At 38.6% G+C, this 18,408-nt stretch overlaps 1 protein-coding gene across 1 annotated transcript in view; it reads left to right on the top strand.

Annotated features, from left to right (window-relative positions):
• LRP2 (LDL receptor related protein 2) overlaps positions 1-18,408 on the top strand; it is a 186,506-nt gene that overhangs the window by 64,818 nt on the left and 103,280 nt on the right. Inside the window, exons 6-13 of the mRNA XM_055121247.1 lie at positions 3,978-4,088; positions 4,378-4,491; positions 6,133-6,249; positions 7,218-7,370; positions 9,160-9,279; positions 13,577-13,705; positions 15,540-15,706; positions 16,972-17,195. Of these exons, the coding sequence (XP_054977222.1) occupies positions 3,978-4,088; positions 4,378-4,491; positions 6,133-6,249; positions 7,218-7,370; positions 9,160-9,279; positions 13,577-13,705; positions 15,540-15,706; positions 16,972-17,195 (1,135 nt within the window). The remainder of the gene's footprint in view (positions 1-3,977; positions 4,089-4,377; positions 4,492-6,132; positions 6,250-7,217; positions 7,371-9,159; positions 9,280-13,576; positions 13,706-15,539; positions 15,707-16,971; positions 17,196-18,408) is intronic.

The following is an 18,408-nucleotide window of genomic DNA, read 5'->3' as shown; positions in this document are numbered from 1 at the left end:
ATAAAGTCTGGAAAAAACATTTAACTAGTCATTTAACTTGCAGTTTGTGGGGTAAATCTCTTGGTCTCACTTATTTAAGGCAAATGTTTCACTGCTGAACATCACTGGTCCTTTACAGAGCTATTTTAAAGTGTCTTTAATTTTTTAAATTTATTATTATTATTCTTAATATTCTTCTTCTTCTTCTTATTATTATTATTTTGGTTTTGTGGCCACAACCAGTAATCCTCAGGGCTTCCTTAGGGCTATTTGCTCAGGAATTACTCCTGGTGGTGTTCAGGAGACCATATGAGATTCCAGGGATTGAACCCTGTTGGCTGTGTGGAAGGCAAACACCCTACCCACTTGCTTTACCCATCTCTTCAGCCCCTGCCTGTCATTTAAAATTATATAAACGATTCTTTGTAATATTGACACTTAAATATTAGAGATTCCATTACTTACAATTATGTAACATACCATTCAGATGGATGTTTCAGGAATAAAAGTTGTTATGCCACACCTGCTGCCAGTGCCTTCATGCCTCTCCCACTGTCCCCCCTCACCCCCAGCATTTCCCCACCCCCACTCTACACTTGGCATGCTTGATTCTAGCTTACTCTCAGTGTCTTTTATGGTTGGCCATTGTTTATTCCTTTGCCATGTTTTTTTTTTCTTTTTTTTTTTTTCGTGGTTCTCAGGGTGTCCTCATGGCTCTGTGCTCACGGGATCATTTCTGGTGAGGTTTCAGGGGCTATATATGGTGCCATATGGCACCTTAGCCACTAAACTATATCTATGACCTTCATTGTGAGTATTTTTTTTTTGTGAGGGCTTTTGGGGGTCACACCTGGAGATGCACCTGGCTCTGCACTCAGGTTACTCTTGGCAGTGCATGGGGGATCATATGGGATGCTGAGAATGGAACCCAGGTCAGCTGCGTGCCGGGCAAACACCCTACATGCTGTGGTGTTGCTCTGGCCTCCTTACTGTGTTTCTTTACATTCAGTATGAGTGAAGTCATTCAGTATTTTCTATCTCCCTTTGACTCACTTTAATGTGATACCCTTTATGCATAAGACTGTAGTGTTGTTTGCTTTTTTTCCCCTTCTTTTGACCACACGGGGCAGTGTACTACATCTGACAGTGCTCAGTTGTTGCTTCTAGTGGTTCTTGGGTGGGAGGGCAGTAGATGTTATCCTCCTCCATAAAAAGCATGCATTCTAGTTGATTGAGTTCTCTTTCAGGTTGACAATGTATTTATAGCCATAATTTATTTTTTCTACTAATCTGTTTCTGGGCATGGTGACTGTTTTTAGATCTTGGCTATTGAGTATAGTACTATACATGTAAATAGTTTCAGTAGAGCATTTTGTGCAGTGCACCTGAAATGAAAACTGGGACTATCCAAAGCATTATCTGAATTACCTATATAATATTCCTGTAAATCTCAAACTGAGTGTTTTTTTTTATTTTTTTTGTTTGTTTGGGGTTACACCCATTGGTGCTCAGGACTTAATCCTGACTCTGTGTTTGGGAATCACTCTTGGCTAGGTTTGGGGAACCATAAGGGGTGCTGGAGATCAAACCCAGCAGCTACTAACAAGGCAAGTGTTGTACCTGCATTACTATTGCTTTGGCAAATCAAATTGAGTTCTTAAATATAAAATAGCATCACAATTGGGGTGATAGTATAAATGTGGGTGTGTATAACCCTTAAAATATTGAAGTAATGATAAAGAATCTTTTGTGGTTTTGATGATAGTCTTCAGAAAGAAATTCAAATGGTAAGAACAGCAAAAACATCAACAATAACAGTTACAACGAAATATATATCAAACACAAACAAATGGCACTTTACATGGTGGTAGATTCTCAACAACTGCATTAAAATTATTTACCTCTTATTTGCCCAGGAAATAGTCAAGGTCAACAGTAAAATAAAGACTGTCAGATATTCAAAAACATTTCACTTGCATTTTCTTAAGAAGCAACTAGGTAGCATTAGCAAACTGAAAAATTAAATTTAAAAAGAGAAATGAAATAAAAATGAAGTAACTGAGGACCCCAAGACTGGTATTCCAAAAAGACATTTGAACTCCTGTGTTCATTGCAGCCCTACTCGCTGTAGATTATGTAGAATATGTAGAATATGTAACCCAAATCTGAAAACAACCTCAGTGTCCAGGAAGAAATGCCTGGATAAAGAAACTGTGGTATATGTACAAAATGGAGTACTACTCTGCTATAAGAAAAGATGAAATACTGTGATTTCCTGCTACGTGGATGGCTGTGGAGCAGATATGCTTGCTGAAATAACTCGAATGGAGTACAGGCATATATAGAATGATGTCTCATTTGGAATATAATTCATAGTAAGAGAAAAACAAATAGCCAAAGGCAAAAGAGTCTGAGAACTGCTCTACAACTGAGTTTACCTTGATGGTGACACAGTGGGGGAAGGCGGGAGTAGGGTTGAGTAGGGATAGGGACCCTGATGGAAGTAGACTTAGTCTGGATGGTCTATTGGAACATTGTGTGAAACCCTATCATCAGCAGTCACTGTCACTGTTACTATCATCCTGTTGCTCATCGATTTGCTCGAGCGGGCATCAGTAACATTCCATGTGAGACTTGTTACTGTTTTTGGCATATCAAATATACCATGGGATCATCAGCAGTAAAAAAAAATCTGAAAAAAAATTTCAGCTTCAAAGGGAGGATATTGTTTGGTCTTAGCTAAAAGACACCTTTTCTTCAGTTAAGAATTGTGAAGGCAGTCTGAGAATCATTATAAAAATATAATGATTACCAAGAAAGATAACTTGAATGTTTTAAAAATTGGAAGTTCAACATTTTGGGTTTTTGTTGTTGTTGTTTGTTTTTTGCTTTTGAGCTATATCCAGGGTGCTCAGGGATCACTCCTGACTGTGGTAGGGAACATTCCTGTTAGTGCTCAGGAAACCAAAATATGGTGCTGGGGATTTCACCAGGGTCAGTTGCATGCAAGCCGAGCGCCTTAACTCAACCTGTGTGCTATCTCTCCAGCAACTCATCATTTTCCTAACACATAACTTTACCTGTGATATGTAGCTCAGCAGCTTATTAGACAGTTCATGAGCTTCTTGAGGCAGGTCCCAGTCCCCATGCTGGGGATTCTTCAATGAATGACAGGATCTTTTATCTTAGAGGGTTTCAGTTAGTCATGGGAGAAAGACGTAAGTGGCCAGTGGAATAAAATCTACAAGTAGGGCTAGTGACAGGTGAGTTTTGAGACAGGGGAAGCAGAGTGTACAGGGGCTGATAGTGCCTCTCTCTTGCGAGCCACACAGCGGCTCATTTTCCCAACTGGAAAATTAGTCTAATTTTCCCAACTGGACCTATAAACCTCATATTGTGTATCTGATTTATAGTAGTGAACGGGCACATGTCCACTATGTGGTTACAGTTATTTGTGCTCGAAGAGCACATCATGCTTTTCAAAGTGCTTTCCTAGACGTGTCTCTTTAGGTCTATCCACACGAAGACTGTGTCATAGATAGCATATATAGATTGAACAAGAGCGAAAAGCTTTTTGTGGTATCAGACCTGCTTCCCATGTGACCCATGTGAGAGACACTATTTTTCATTCCACAGAGCATGTGTGCGGGTACATTTGTTTGCTTCAGTGTTATCTGTAGTCATGTATAGGTTCCTTTTTTCCTCTTTGAAACAGGCTAAATTCCTTTTCCTTCCACACCTCTAAGCTTGCATGTACTTTGGGGTAGACATCTTTGTGTCTCTATCTGTGCAGTCTCGTGCTTCCGAAATGAATGCCCGACCCACATTGTATATTTGTATTTATATCATGGTTATATTTCTATCTCTTTGCCCTACTTTCTATGATCTTGAGAAACTTATTATTTTCTTGATCCAGTTATATACATGTTTCATTAACTATTTGCTGGTGGAGTGTCCTAATGTAAGATCTGTGTGTTATTTCCATTCCCCCCCTCCAGATTACCCGACTTGTGAACAGCTTACTTGCGACAATGGTGCCTGCTATAATACCAATCAGAAATGTGATGGATACAATGATTGCAGGGATTTATCTGATGAACACAACTGTAGTAAGTAGAACACATGAGACACATATAAGTGGTATGCTGACTTATAGCGCCTTTCAGCCCTCAGATTTATGTTTGAATGAATTCATGTTGAAAACTTGAAATGAGGCATCTGGGGATATTTACACTATGAAAATTGGCAAATATTAAAAATCATTGATTTTTAGGGCCTGAAAACTGGTTGGTAAACTTTTACCAGCACATTATGTGTATTAAGAAGACAAAGGCTACTTATGAAAGTACATGGTTGCAATGTAATTAAAATTACCTTTGTTTTTCCCCTGTGTTCCAGCTAAGCAGTGCTTGCCTGACGAGTTTCTTTGTGACACGGAGTACTGCTTGTCTCGTGACTTTGTCTGTGACCATGAGCCTGATTGTGCGGATGGCACTGATGAACTCTCATGCAGTACGGTGATTTCTTAATGCTGAGTCATGCTCTTAAGATTGTTTTCCTTTGACCCCAACCATTCAAACAGAAGGTCACTATATCTAGTGGTAGATGGAGCCGGTAGATCATTTAGGCCCCAAGGCACGTGCCTTGCAGCATTACTGCACTCTTTTATCTTCCAAGGATCTGTGTGGAGTTGAAGGGTTGGTGATGGACAGTTTGCATTCTTTCCCTGGGCTACTCAGACACAAGGTGCCCTGTGTAACTGGACTCTTAGGAATGAGTTTGATAACCTTGATAGTAGAGTGAGGGGAGACTTGAAAGGGAGAGGTGGGTCTGCAATAGTAAGTAGTTTTGATTCTCCACTTAGAAATTCCTCTGACATTTAACTTAGAAGGTCAAGCAAGTCTTGGAGTGGCTAGAGAGATAAAGCAAAATTTTGCTGCCTCTGCCTTTTCCTTCTATTTCTTTTTCTTTTTTATCTTCCTTTTTGGGTCACACCTGGTGATGCTCAGGGATTACTCCTGGCTCTGCACTCAAGAATTACTCCTGGTGGTACTTAGGAACATATGGGATGCTGGGGATCGAACCCGATTGGCCACATGCAAGACAAATGCCCTACCTGGTGTGCTATTGCTCCAGCCCCTGTTTTTCCTTCTGACCTTCTTTATTTTTCCTTCCATGCCGTTGCCTGCATTGCAAACCACACTGGTCTTATCACCTCTGGATTCATTTTAAAAGATTGTGGTTTAAAGTCTCTGTGAGAGAGGTTTAGCAATTTCATAAGTCAACAACTTTTAGTGATCATTGGGATATATACCTTGTTGTTTTCCCTCCACTTACCATTATTTTATTGGATGATATCAATGCCTTAAAGATGAGTGTGTGTGTGTGTGTGTGTGTGTGTGTGTGTGTGTACACATACACATATGATTTCTCTAGTAGAATTCGGGAGGGGTCCCCTTTTAGGTGGTTCAGTGCAAATGCTTGAGGATGCAGAGTTACTCGGGACCTATGGTGCCAGGGATGTCTCTGGCCACTCTGGAGGTTTCTAGACCACACGCAGCCTTGCCAGGTATCTTCTTGGGATCCAACTGGAGTCAGCCACATGGAAGGCAAAAGGCCTTAACTTCTTACTCACCCTTTAAATATTTTAGAGTTCAACAAACCATGCTATACTTCTTTCTAGTACCTGGGCATCATTTCTAGATGGAAATTATAGTGCTTGTGATAAAGTAAGAGAATGCCTTCTGTTCTATGCCCACATAGAGCATGTCATTCTTTTACTGGTGGGGGTCACACCCAATGGTGTTTAGAGATGTAGGGGACCATGCAGTGCTAGGATTGAATCCAGGGTTAGCTGCATATAAGGCAAACAACTTAACCTCTGTACTAGACCTTCTGACTCAAGTATGCTACCTTATGTTCCATTTTGGGAACCACTCTTGGCTAATAAATTTACTTCCTAGTCTGTTGTTATCTTTAGTCCTCTTCACCTCTTTTTCCCTCTTCTCTCCATTCATTTAAAAATCATTGTCACGATACGTAAAGGATTGACATAGAAATTTTCAGTAGCTCAAATTAGTTTGTGAGGTGAGCATATAAATTTTGCTCATGTTGTTTATCTACTTGGAGCACAGCTGTTTTTTGTCCTTCCAGACTATCCTCCCTGCAAAGGCAATGAATTCACTTGCAGAAGTGGTGTCTGCATTAATCAACACTGGGTGTGTGATGGTCGCCCCGACTGTCCAAATGCTGCAGATGAACATGGATGTGGTAAGGAAGGGAAGAAATTCTGCTGGAAAGTTTTCCAGAGCTTAGTTAGTTTTCTTCTTCGGGATGATTTGTGTCACTAATAAGTTTCACCTATTCAATTTTTAGGAGCTTAGTTTGTGGGGACGGTGATTCCACTGGTAAAATAGTTATAACTCAAGTCTATCCTTCAAGCAAGATAGGTCAAACATTCCCTTCCCTTTCTAAAGTACACATGGACTTTTTCAGTTATTTTAACCAATTATCTATATAAACCATGTAGGCTGGGGAGTAGGGAGCATGGGGCTAATGTTAGATCACTTAGCCTTTACAAAGAACTTCCTATGAAAACAGGCTTAACCACAATTTAGTAATGGTTCTGTTTTGTTCTGTTTTCAAATTCTGATTTCCAAATGTGTCTCTGACATAAAGGGGTGTAGGAGACATAAAATGGGAAGTGTTTGAGATAAAATTCTCTTTGGAAAGTTTTAAATGTTCTTTAAGAAGAAAGGTGCCAATGATATTTTCTTCCTTTGCTTTACAACTACATCCACCATTGCCAATACCCACAGCAAAAAGGAAGTTACCATTCTGGATAAATGCTTGATATTCTTTTAGGATCATTCATTGGTCCCATGCTTTTGTGCTCCAAGCTGTAATTTTCCTATGTTGGGTTGTAATTTTCACTAACTAAAAACAAACAATTCAAGAAACAAAAAATTCAAGAATCCTGCTGTTACCGTAGTAGTCTTAACTCATACAACTTTATTTAATAGACTCTTCTGGGAATTAAAAATCTAGTTTTCATCATTCTAGACCAGACCACTGGCATAGGGACCACTTTTCTCAGAAATAAGATAATTTCATTTCTTTGAATAGCAACTTGGTTAATTGTAAAATATAGGCCATTTGTGGACTTGTCTCTTCCCTTCTCTCTTATTCATGAATTAGAAACATGTTGCTTCACTGATGATACCTTTCTCTGCACACAGAAAGCACTACTCATTTTGCTTATGAGTGTTTTTGGGATGAATGGACTTGTCCAGAATCTGGAAAATGCATTCCACGTATAAAAGTTTGTGATGGAGTTATGGATTGTCCAGGAGGAGAAGATGAGACAAATACCACTGCTCGAACACATTGTGGTGAGTAATGTCATTTTGTTGACATACTTTTCAGATGAGGGTGTATCTGTTTTTCTAGAACAGCATTAATTGGTGTTTACATAGTAATCTGCTTCAACACTCAAACCAGTGGTATTTCTCACCATTCTGTAGATTCTTTTGGGCTAGAACAGTTCATTCATATACCAGGATGTAAAAGCTCAGCAACTCACCAAGATTGTCAGATAGCTCTGCATGGAAGGTGCAAACACTGCTACAAAATGTCTTATTGACTGGTCAGTTGCCCTAATTCAGATGATTCATTAGATTGAATACATGGACTCCATTTCTTTAGGGAGAGAGCTTAAACATACCTCTTTACCCGGACCCAAGAATGGTTTTATTGTAATTTCGATAACTGAAAACTTTTTTTTTTCTTTTTGGGTCACGCCCAGCGATGCACAGGGGTTACTCCTGGCTCATGCACTCAGGATTACTCCTGGCAGTGCTGGGGGGACCATATGGGATGCTGGGAATCGAACCCCGGTCAGCTGCGTGCAAGGCACACACCTTACTTGCCGTGCTGTCACTCCAACCCCGATGACTGAAAATGTTTTGGTGACTTTATTTCTGTGCTATACTTATGAAAAGTCAGTTTTGTCTGGCTGTATTCAAAACAAAATAGAGTTCTGGTTCCTAAGACATAAACTGTTTTTCAGTTGTGAAATTGAATAGATCATGTAACACTACTCCTGTGTTCATTCATCTACACCTGTGAAATATTCCTCCCACCATCTACCCATTAACCCTGTGGACTACAGACTCTTCTTGACTTCAACTGTCAACATTATCTTGAGGTTTTCTAGATGTAACTATGTAATTAATAGATTTTAAGTTGGAATTTTCTTTCCTTTTATCTTTTTAAAAAATTTCATGTTTTTTATTTACTTTATTTTTTTGCTTTTTTTTTTCGGGTCACACCCAGCGATGCTCAGGGGTTACTTCTGGCTTTGCACTCAGGAATTACTCCTGGCGGTGCTTGGGGGACCATATGGGATGCCGGGGATCGAACCCGGGTCGGCCGCGTGCAAGGCAAACGCCCTACCCGCTGTGCTATCACTCCGGTCCCCAAAATTTCATTTTTAAGCCTCCTTACTTCCTTAATTTTGTTTCTGAGCAACTCCAAGTAGATCTCAGGAGGCCTGCCAGTGGTACTTGGGAGACCAGGTGGTGTTGGAAATCAAATCCAGGCCTCCTGTATGCAAAGCATATATACATGCTCAGTCCGTTATTTCTTGTTATTTTTCAAAAAGGTTTAAGTGTTAACACCATGAAAAAATTCCGTCATTGAAATTCCACCATTGACGCTTAGGCAGGGTAGATATTTTTAGTGTTAATTAACCTTATTTACTTCAATTCTTGACCTGTCTATGGATCCTTTCTATTACCTAGATGCATAAATAGATTGTGAATTGAATTATTGATAAATAGCATGTCTTATGAACATTATAATAGCCTTGAAAATGGATTTTAAATATGAACTAAGCCTATAATGGAAATTAAATATGAACTAAGCCTATATTGTGCTCAACTCTTATCTTGTAGAAAGGCCTGAATGGTAACAAAATTTTTAATTTTGAAGAAAGAGGCACGTTAATCTGTATCCCAAAGGTCACCTTTGATGTATTTATTTGTTTATTTATTAAAAAATTATTTTTATTTTATAAAATAGTTCACAATACTTCATTACATTTAACATCCAAACACTAATCCCACCACCATTATGCCTTCCCAACAATTTTGGTTTAACAAAATGTTTTTCTCTTTTTAGATACTCTCTCCTGTGATAACATTTTTTGTGAATTCTACTGCCGCGCTTCCCCAGATGGAGGAATGTGCTTCTGTCTTCCAGGTTTTATGAGTGACCCCAATGAACCTGGTCATTGTATTGGTAAGTAAATGGTGAGAAGTGATTGTTTTATCACAGTCCTTGGGGTATGAAAGGATTCTTACGTTATTGTTAATAGGAAGTTTGGTATTGTGAACAGGAATGGTGGTATGTCTAAAAATGGCAACATCAATCTCATGGGAAACTGACCAATTTAGAGTTTCAACTCTGAGATGCTTTTGAGAAGTGAACAATGCCAAGGAAGAGTCTGTCTAGCAAGTTGCATACCTGTCTATTATCTAATGAGGGAGGTAGTTTGTTGTGTTTTCCTAAGTGTTTGGAAGCCAGGTTGGTGTGGTTACACAGGTTGTGATGTACAAAGGATAGTTCAGTGCAGTGGATAAATAGCCTTCACTTAAAAAACATGGAAGTGCACATCGCTTCCTCTTGCTTCTTCTCCAGGTTTCTCAAATTTTCCTTAGAATCTGTGACTGGAGTTGTCTATCACTTGACACAGCAAGGCTCACTGGAGTCTTTATAAATGAGAAATAGATTCCAGTTTAAAAGTCAGAACACTTGGCAAAGTCTATTCTTTTTTTTTTTCAAAGTCTATTCTTCCATGTTTTTGAGAACATTGTTAGTAGGACTCATTTCCTTTCCACGTGTCAAGGAAGTTTAGATTTTTATATCTGGTACAGCAGTCCATTTAAAGTTGACCTTGTGTTGTTCATAGTAGGTAATTTTCTGTTTCTGGTATTAAAAACCATGGTCTCAAAGTTTTGTCATGATGTGATTGCTTCTCTTAAGTAATTCAGCATGAAGAAAGCACAATTAAGGCCAAGTTCTTTGTGCATATCTTGAAGGTTCCAGGAAGTCTGAAATTTAAGAAATATTCCAAATGTCCAAGCCTTTATAAAACATGAACAAAACTTATGAGCTACAACTGGCATTAAAAAAGAATTCAAGATTGTCATCATTTTCAGTTGTCCCTTGGCACTTCTGTCTTGGAACCTGTGATTCTGTCCGTGAGATCACTCCATCATCCTTTTTGCTTGGAGTGGGGCTCGTCTCTGTGGGAGAGGCATTTCCTTTGTTTTTGGCAAATTGTACATTTCCCCACCTCTCGTCACTGCCACTAGCTGCCAATCTGATTTTCAGGCTTTTAGTTCCCTAGGCATTCCCTCTTTCACTTGTTAGAAAAGAAATTCCAAAAGAAATACCAGAAGTCACAGTATTATATCAGCTTTTAACCACCCCCCTTTACCCCCCCCACACACACACACAACAGACACACAGACACACATCAACACCCATAGAGGAGTTGGAGCTCAGCTGATCCACTATGAGGTGTTTTCAGTAAAAGAATGATTGGCTCTTTCAGAATCCATACTTAGTCTTGCCATGCCCACAACCTGTTAAATGAATTTGGGTTTCCTATCCCCCTTCTGCAAACTCCCCCCCTTCCATAGATATGCCCCCAGGGGCCAAATAACACACTTTTTCAGCCTTCTTTTCTGTTAGATACGTTTGTGATGAGCTCTGGGATTAATTTTCAAGTGTCTAAGGCTTCTTAATGTCAGTGGTTTAGGCCACTTAATATTTTTCTCAGCTTTTGAGATATAGGGTTGTTACCTTTAACCTATTAATGACAATCATAATGAAAAATTTCAGGATTTCACACAAAGCAATCAGGATTTGTAGAATGCACATGGTTCCTGGTATAATGGAAATAGTCTCATTCTGATGTACTAGTTTTAAATTTCATGATAAGTCTCTTTCATTCCCTTTAACGTTTGTGTAGAACATTAGATGACTTTATTTGGCGCTATGCCTAAAGGTCTGTATTTGGGCCTTTGTTCAAATGAGCCCAGCCCCCCAGGCAGAGACTTTTTGGTGACTTTTCCTGTCCTTCAAGAATTTATTTATCATTCATTCCTAAGTTTTGAAGTGGATTTACAGTCACTTCAATAAAGTTGATGTTTTGCTTTTATTTTTTTTGTGTGTGTGTATGTGTGTGTGTATGTGTGTGTGTGTGTGTGTGTGTGTGTGAAGAGAATTCACTTGTTTCAATACATGACATTATGAAACCAGTTACACATGTTTCAGCTGAGTTTTTAGGGGAATTGTTTTGGTTTGCTCTTTCAAGCATTTCAATTTAACAAATACTCTCAGCACGGTTGTGATCTTCTGCATGGCTGACTCATTAAAGAGGTTTCAGGTGTTAGAACCTATGCGCCATTCATCATTTTTGTCATGCTTCCTGGTGAATGCGCTCGTGGTAATCAGGAATAAAATGGAGAACTCCTGACATGAAATCTTCTGCCCTTGATTGTGCTCACTAGGCCATGGTGCCTCTGCAGCCCATGAAGCTGTTTATCAGGTTCATTGTTTCTGATTGACAAGACATGCTGTTTGTTGACCGAGGGTTCAGGATTAGGGCAGCAAGGTCATTCACCATAGGGGATTCACCAGATAAAGCTGAGGATGACCAAGGGGGTCTAAGCTAATAAGGGGACTTTGAATTAGTGCCCAGGCAATATGTCTAGGTAAAAGGGGATAAGGGATAGAGAAGAATGAAAAAGAGAAAGATAAAGAATGGGGTGAGGAGGGGGCTTTGGAAAGCAGCTTTTACTGTTTTAAATAGTTGCTATTATGTCTGCTCATTGAGAAAGGTCTCAAGTCTGTCTTCATTCTTCTTATCTTCACTCAGGTTGCCATTACTTATTAATTATGACTTATTCCACAATGGACTGCACAGTCTTATCCAGTCATTCTCAGTGACCATCACCTGTTCAAACTTTGAAAGCAGTTGCAACCTAGTGTGCACAAAAACCCCTACTTATGCCTTAGGTTTTTTTTTTTTCTTTTTGGGTCACATCCAGTGATGCTCAGGGCTTACTCCTGGCTCTGCATTCAGGAATTACTCCTGATGGTGCCTAGGGACCATATGGGATGCCGGGGATCAAACCCGGGTTGGCCGTGTGCAAGGCAAACTCCCTACTCGCAGTGTTATTGTTCCGGCCCTGTGCCTTAGATTTAAGTGAGAGCAGAACTTCTATAGTGAGTCTAGAACCATAGACACAGACTTAGATTCACAGGGAGTTCATGGCATTCTGGGAGCCTGAGCGTGAATGTCTTGGCCTCGTATTTCTTCTAAGGTGAGGATCAGGTGGACTTTTTCTGAGGACACATTAGCCTTTATCTTGTCATGTCTAAAATAAGATTTAGCATTATTAATTTCAAGTGAATAGCACATTATTTATATTTCTTTACATCATCTTCCCAATACATCTCACTAATATCTGGCACCACAGGTACATTTTCTTCCCTGTGATGATAATGGTCAAACTCTACTTTCTTAGTTTCGGAGACGAAAGCTACTTAAATTACAGTAGTTCCGACTCACACCCACAACCAGAGTGAGGGTGTCTCTTCACCATTGTCCTCAGCTGCTCTCCCATATCCTGACTCAAACCATGGCTAATTTTTAAGTTCTTTAGGTTGTCTCTTAGCGGCTATTCCCACTGGCTGTTTTTTTCTTATATTCCACCAGTGAGGACAAACATAGAGTGGTCCTCTATTTCACTCAGCAGTAGAAAGGCAGATAGGCAGAGAGGATATTTAAAAGATTTTATTTCTTCTGGAGGGGCCTGGGTATTCTAAGGCAGTTCTTTATTCTGAACTAGTGTTGTCCAGTAGAACTGTGTTAATTGATAAAACCTCTGTATTTGTATCTTCAAGTGAGACAGTATCATTGGTCATTTAGTTTAATTAATTTCAGCACATGTTTTAGAATCCTCAGAGAGCTATCATTGCTTACCATTGACTGGAATTTCAGAACTTCGATCATTTTTTGGTGCTTGGGCCACACCTAGCAGTAATGAGGGCCACTGTGGTGATGTTAATTAAACCTGGGGTCCATGTGTACTCTGGCCCTTTGACCTCACTCCCAACATCTTGGAAGCATTGGTAAAATTCAGTCTGGTACTGGAACGTTGGCTCATGTACTATCCATCGGAGACTCAGGTTAGATTCTCCAGCATTGATGGATCCCTAAATGCTTCCAGGGGAAAACCCTACATGCATAGACTGGAGCACCCCCATCCCATCCCAGCCACATATGGCTTAAACTTATGTGCATCCCCACGTTCTGCCACACAAACACACACACACATTTGTTCAGAATCCTTTTGTTGTTGGTGGTTGTGTTGTATGCGCAGGACTTGTCTTAGCTTCAGAGGAGACTTCTTTAGGTCTGGTCTCAACATATTCCTTTTGCAATTTGCCCAAGGTTTCTGTCAGAGGGTGCTCAAGAAATACTGGTAAACATGACCTCATGTGCTTATTTTCCCTACGGCAGATTTCAATGAGTGTGAGGTGTGGGGAGTTTGTGACCAGATATGTGAAAACCAAGTTGGTCATCATCGGTGCGACTGCGGAGAAGGGTATATCTTGGAGCATGGTCGTCATTGCAAAGCCAATACTTCTTGTGAGTAAATTTAAGACACTTGTCATTTCTAAACTTTTGACTGATAGATTCCTCCCACATGATAAAGGATGTATGGGCATTTTTATACATGGCAGATTTTATCATCACAAGTGTGGAGGGATGCCTGCTGCCAGAGGGATGGATCAGGACTAATTTCCTATACTTACTTGGTTTATGAACCAACACTGACCATTATTTATATTTACAAACATTTGGTTCTTTATGTCTGGGATATTGTTATTCACTGTATTAAACTGGAATTTTATGTCATCCTTTGAGTAACTTGGACATGTTGTGATAAAGGAATACTGTAGTAGAGGAGAGTTGGGTGAATTCTGCTGCAGAAATAGTTTCCCCAAAGCTAGCTTTTTGTCACCATAAGCTTCTGAGTTACAAGATAATGACTTTAGTCTTTGGTTTCCTTTCAGTTTTGGTCTTTATCCATTAATTTATTTATTCATATTGAATAACCATGCATTCAAGTTTGTAATGTTATAACACCAATTCTATCACCATTATCCACTTCCCTCCACCAAGTCCTGAGTTTCTTGCCCACTCCCCCCAGTTTGAGTCTGTGGCAGGCACTTTTTGAAAATTGTTTTCATCACTGATTTTGATCTATCTTTCATGGCCTTCTGAAATTTATTGCTGCATGACTTGCATCCATTTTCAAGATGTTTTTATATAGAAATGTCTTTGTCAGTATATAACTTTTAGGTACATCTGATTGTAACAAGTAAAGTTATTTATACTGAATAGATAATATTCATATTTTATAACTTAGTTGTAGATGTAGAATGTCTCATACCTCTGCTACTTTGTCCAGTTTACCTTTTCCATTTTCAATGAATTCAGTTTATTTCTATTCTGGAGATTATTCATACAAATTAACAAGATTATAGAAATATGCATCCTAAACTAAATTTTTATAGATAGGACTAGTACCACAGTTGTGCATATACTAATATTAGATGTGCTTATATATTTCACATTATACTCCTTTCATGAATGCCCATTCACTGACTGGTGAGACATACAGATAAGCAGGCAATTTCAATACTAATACATTGTATATTTTCAAATCAGCACATTCTTCTTCTTTCTTTTTTTCTTTTTGGGTCACACTCAGCGATGCTCAGTGGTTACTCCTGGCACATACACTCAGGAATTTCCCCTGGAGGTGCTCAGGGGACCATATGGGATGCTGGGAATTGAACCCGGGTTGGCCGCCTGCAAGGCAAATGCCCTACCCGCTGTGCTATCACTCCAACCCCAAAGAGAGCATATTCTTAATTCCTTTTCATAGTGGCTTGATATTCTAGATTTTGGATATACATAATTAAACTCATTCCCCTGATAGATTATTTAAAAAAAATTTCCTACTATTTGCTATTACAGACAGGACTATGATGAATAATCTATTCATTTTGCTTGCTTATAAGGATATTGATAATGAAGGTTTGGATCTCCCAATGCTGTTTCCCAGGAATTCTGAATGTATTTTGTTTCACATGCTTGAAATTTTCAAATGGTAAAAGTTACACATACAATCAAAAGTAACCTGCTGTTTTTTTCCTGTGTTGAAAGAGCACTAGACAGACTATTTCAGATAATTATTGCCAGGTTCTGTTCCAAACTTGCTATGGTTTTGGACCATTTTTGCCTCAATTTGACTACATTCTAAAATGGGCAGTATCACCTCTACATATGCCTCAGAAGTTTATTTTAAAATAGCATAGAAAGAAGTCTGAAAAGTAGAAAGCTTATATATAAGTTTCAAGTTTCTTCATCATCATTTGGAATGAATGATCTTTCATTCTTTTTTCATATTTAGCCGGTGAACCGTCCCTCATCTTCTCCAATGGTCAGGATTTGCTAATTGGTGATATTCATGGGAGGAACACGGATTTTCTGATGCGCTCAAATCATGGGGTAGCCGTGGGTGTGGATTTTCACTATCGCTTGCACAGAGTCTTTTGGTCGGACACCGTGCAAAATAAGGTAAGTAGAAATTTCAGGAGCAGTTTCTTGGGTGCTGATAGAGCCACAAGCACCAGGTGTTGATAGCTTCTCATTTTGGGGGAGTAAAGGGGAAAGTTTCTTTGTTTTCTAACAAAAAAGGCCCTTGATATATTTTATGTTAATCAGCACCTTTTCCATGCTATACTATTACATGTGACCTATTAAACAAAGCAGTCTATTATATGGATTAGCCTTGAGCAACTTTTAATTTTATTCGAAATGGAGTCCAAAATTCTAATTAAAAGAAATAGTAGACATTCTTTCAAAACTGGATAGAGTTTGGTAGTAATTTTTGAAACCTGATCATTTAAAATGCAAAAAATACTTTGCCTTCCTTAATGATAAAAATCAGATTTTACCTACATCATCTAAATGGGTTTGTAATTGAGAATTGGCTGACAAATATTGACAATATTTTGCTCAACAGAATTTCTTTATAGAGCCCTATTAGAAAGTATGATATATTTAATTTCCTTCTTACTAATGCTATGGATGTTTTTTTTTAAAACAAAAAAAATGAAAATTGCATGTCTTCCTCTTATTCCCTGAGCCATTAATAAAATTCCAATTCAATTAATTTCTAAAATGCACAAAATTTCTGAAAATCGAGAAATGAACATACTTGATTTCAGCGGAAAATTAAAAGAAATCACTACCACCGTTCACATTCTTTTACTAATCTCTTAATAACTTCTGACAATTGGCAATGCAAACTTTTGTGTTTGTATTAGAGGAGGAATCAGCGAGAGAGAAGGTAGCTGGGAGGGAAGGCAGCGGAATAAGAGAAAGGATCACTAAGTCAACGATAGTTGGAAGGATTGTTCGAAATGGGAGATATATGCTGAAAGTAGATAAAGAAGGACCAACGTGATAGCCTCTCAGTATCTGTATTGCAAACCATAATGCCCAAAAGTAGAGAGAGTAAGAAGAAAATTGTCTGTCAGAGAGGCAGGGCTTGGGGTGGGTTGGGAGTGGCGGGAGGGATACTGGGAACATTGGTGGTGGAAAATGTACACTGGTCGAGGGATGGGTGTTCAATCATTGTACGACTGAAACTCAATCATGAAAGCTTTGCATCTATATCTCACGGTGATTCATTTTTTAAAAAATACAAAAATTAAAGTAATCCATGATGAAAGTCTCCTATGAGCTTTCTTAAGTTCTCATGACTATTTAAAACATAAATAGAATGTACAGGTGGCATATACTATAAAATTGTGTATAATCAATTTGATTCTTTTCAGGTTTTTTCAATGAACATCGATGGCTCAGATATCCGAGAAATTCTCAATATTTCTATAGATGATCCAGAGAATATAGCTGTGGATTGGATTAACAATAAACTTTATGTGGTGGAAACCAGGGTTGGCCGTATTGATATGATAAATTTGGATGGCAGCTTCCGTGTTATCCTTATAACTGAAAACTTGGGCCATCCTAGAGGAATCGCTGTGGACCCAACTATAGGGTAAGTAGTATGAATGCATATTAAGTTTTATTGCTTTTGTGATTTAGCACCCACTTTCATATATACACAGGCACTCATTTTTATTTCTTTTGTGTTTTCTGTGCTGTAGAGTCTAGGTTTTTATTATGTCTCTAGTTATATGGGCGTTATAGGGCTTGACTAAATATAATCTCACTTGAGGATATGTAAATCAAACCATACCTACTAGTACTAAAAATAAGTGATTATTCAAGAGTATGAGTTTTTCCATCTTTCTTTGGCTGAGAACTCTGTATTATGACTTAATCTAACAATATTTTTAGAAGTAAACATTACCTTGGTTCACTATTATTAAGATGATCTCAATAATTATAAATTATCCCAATAATTTATAAAAGAATCGTAAAAATTATTTGAAAGTGGTAAAATGACTGCTTCTTTTTTTCTAAATTCCATTTATTTATTTTATTATTTATTGAATCACTGAGGTACAAATGCAAAGCTTTCATGATTTTCAATCATACAATGATTGAACACTCATCCCTCCACCAGTGCGCATTTTCCACCACCAGTGTCCCCATTATCCCTCCCACCATGCCCACCTCACCCCACCCCACCCCCTGTCTTCGTGGCGTGGCAGGCACCTTCCTTGTAATTTCTTTTAGTGCTTCTTGTTATAGTTGGGGTTGATGTCAATGTTAATGCCCTCAAACTTGATGCACTTATTTTTCTCAAGTTTAAATTTAAATATTACTGATTTCCACAGTTGGAAATAGGCATTGTACTTAGCGTTCTCCTAGGTTTTCAGAATGGGGTTTGAGTACCCTTAATGAACTTTAGACTCCTTGAGTGTTAGTCAGGAAGCAGTGTTCATTATTTCCTCCTACTTCATGATATCAATTGACCTTTATTGACAGCTTGAACATACTCATCTCAAAAATGATGAATATATTCATAAATATGTTCATAAACATAATGTAAACTTAAGGAAAGAAGTGACACAACATATTACTTTTAAATTATTTCCAAGTATTCCGGGCTGAGCCTCATGCATGAGTGAACAATGGCTGTGTGACACATCATCATAAAGAGAAATGTATATATATCCTCTTGGAGAGCCTGGCAAGCTACTGAAAGTATCCCGCCCGCACAGCAGAGCCTGGGATGACAGTGACAGTGACAGTGATATATACACGTGAAATCATCTTGGATACTATTGTAAACCATAGTATCT

This window comes from Sorex araneus, chromosome X, assembly GCF_027595985.1.
Source record: "Sorex araneus isolate mSorAra2 chromosome X, mSorAra2.pri, whole genome shotgun sequence".
Taxonomy (NCBI): Eukaryota; Metazoa; Chordata; class Mammalia; order Eulipotyphla; family Soricidae; genus Sorex; species Sorex araneus.
The sequence above is the reverse complement of the archived record's forward strand: the minus strand, read 5'-3'. Positions and strand labels throughout refer to the sequence as shown.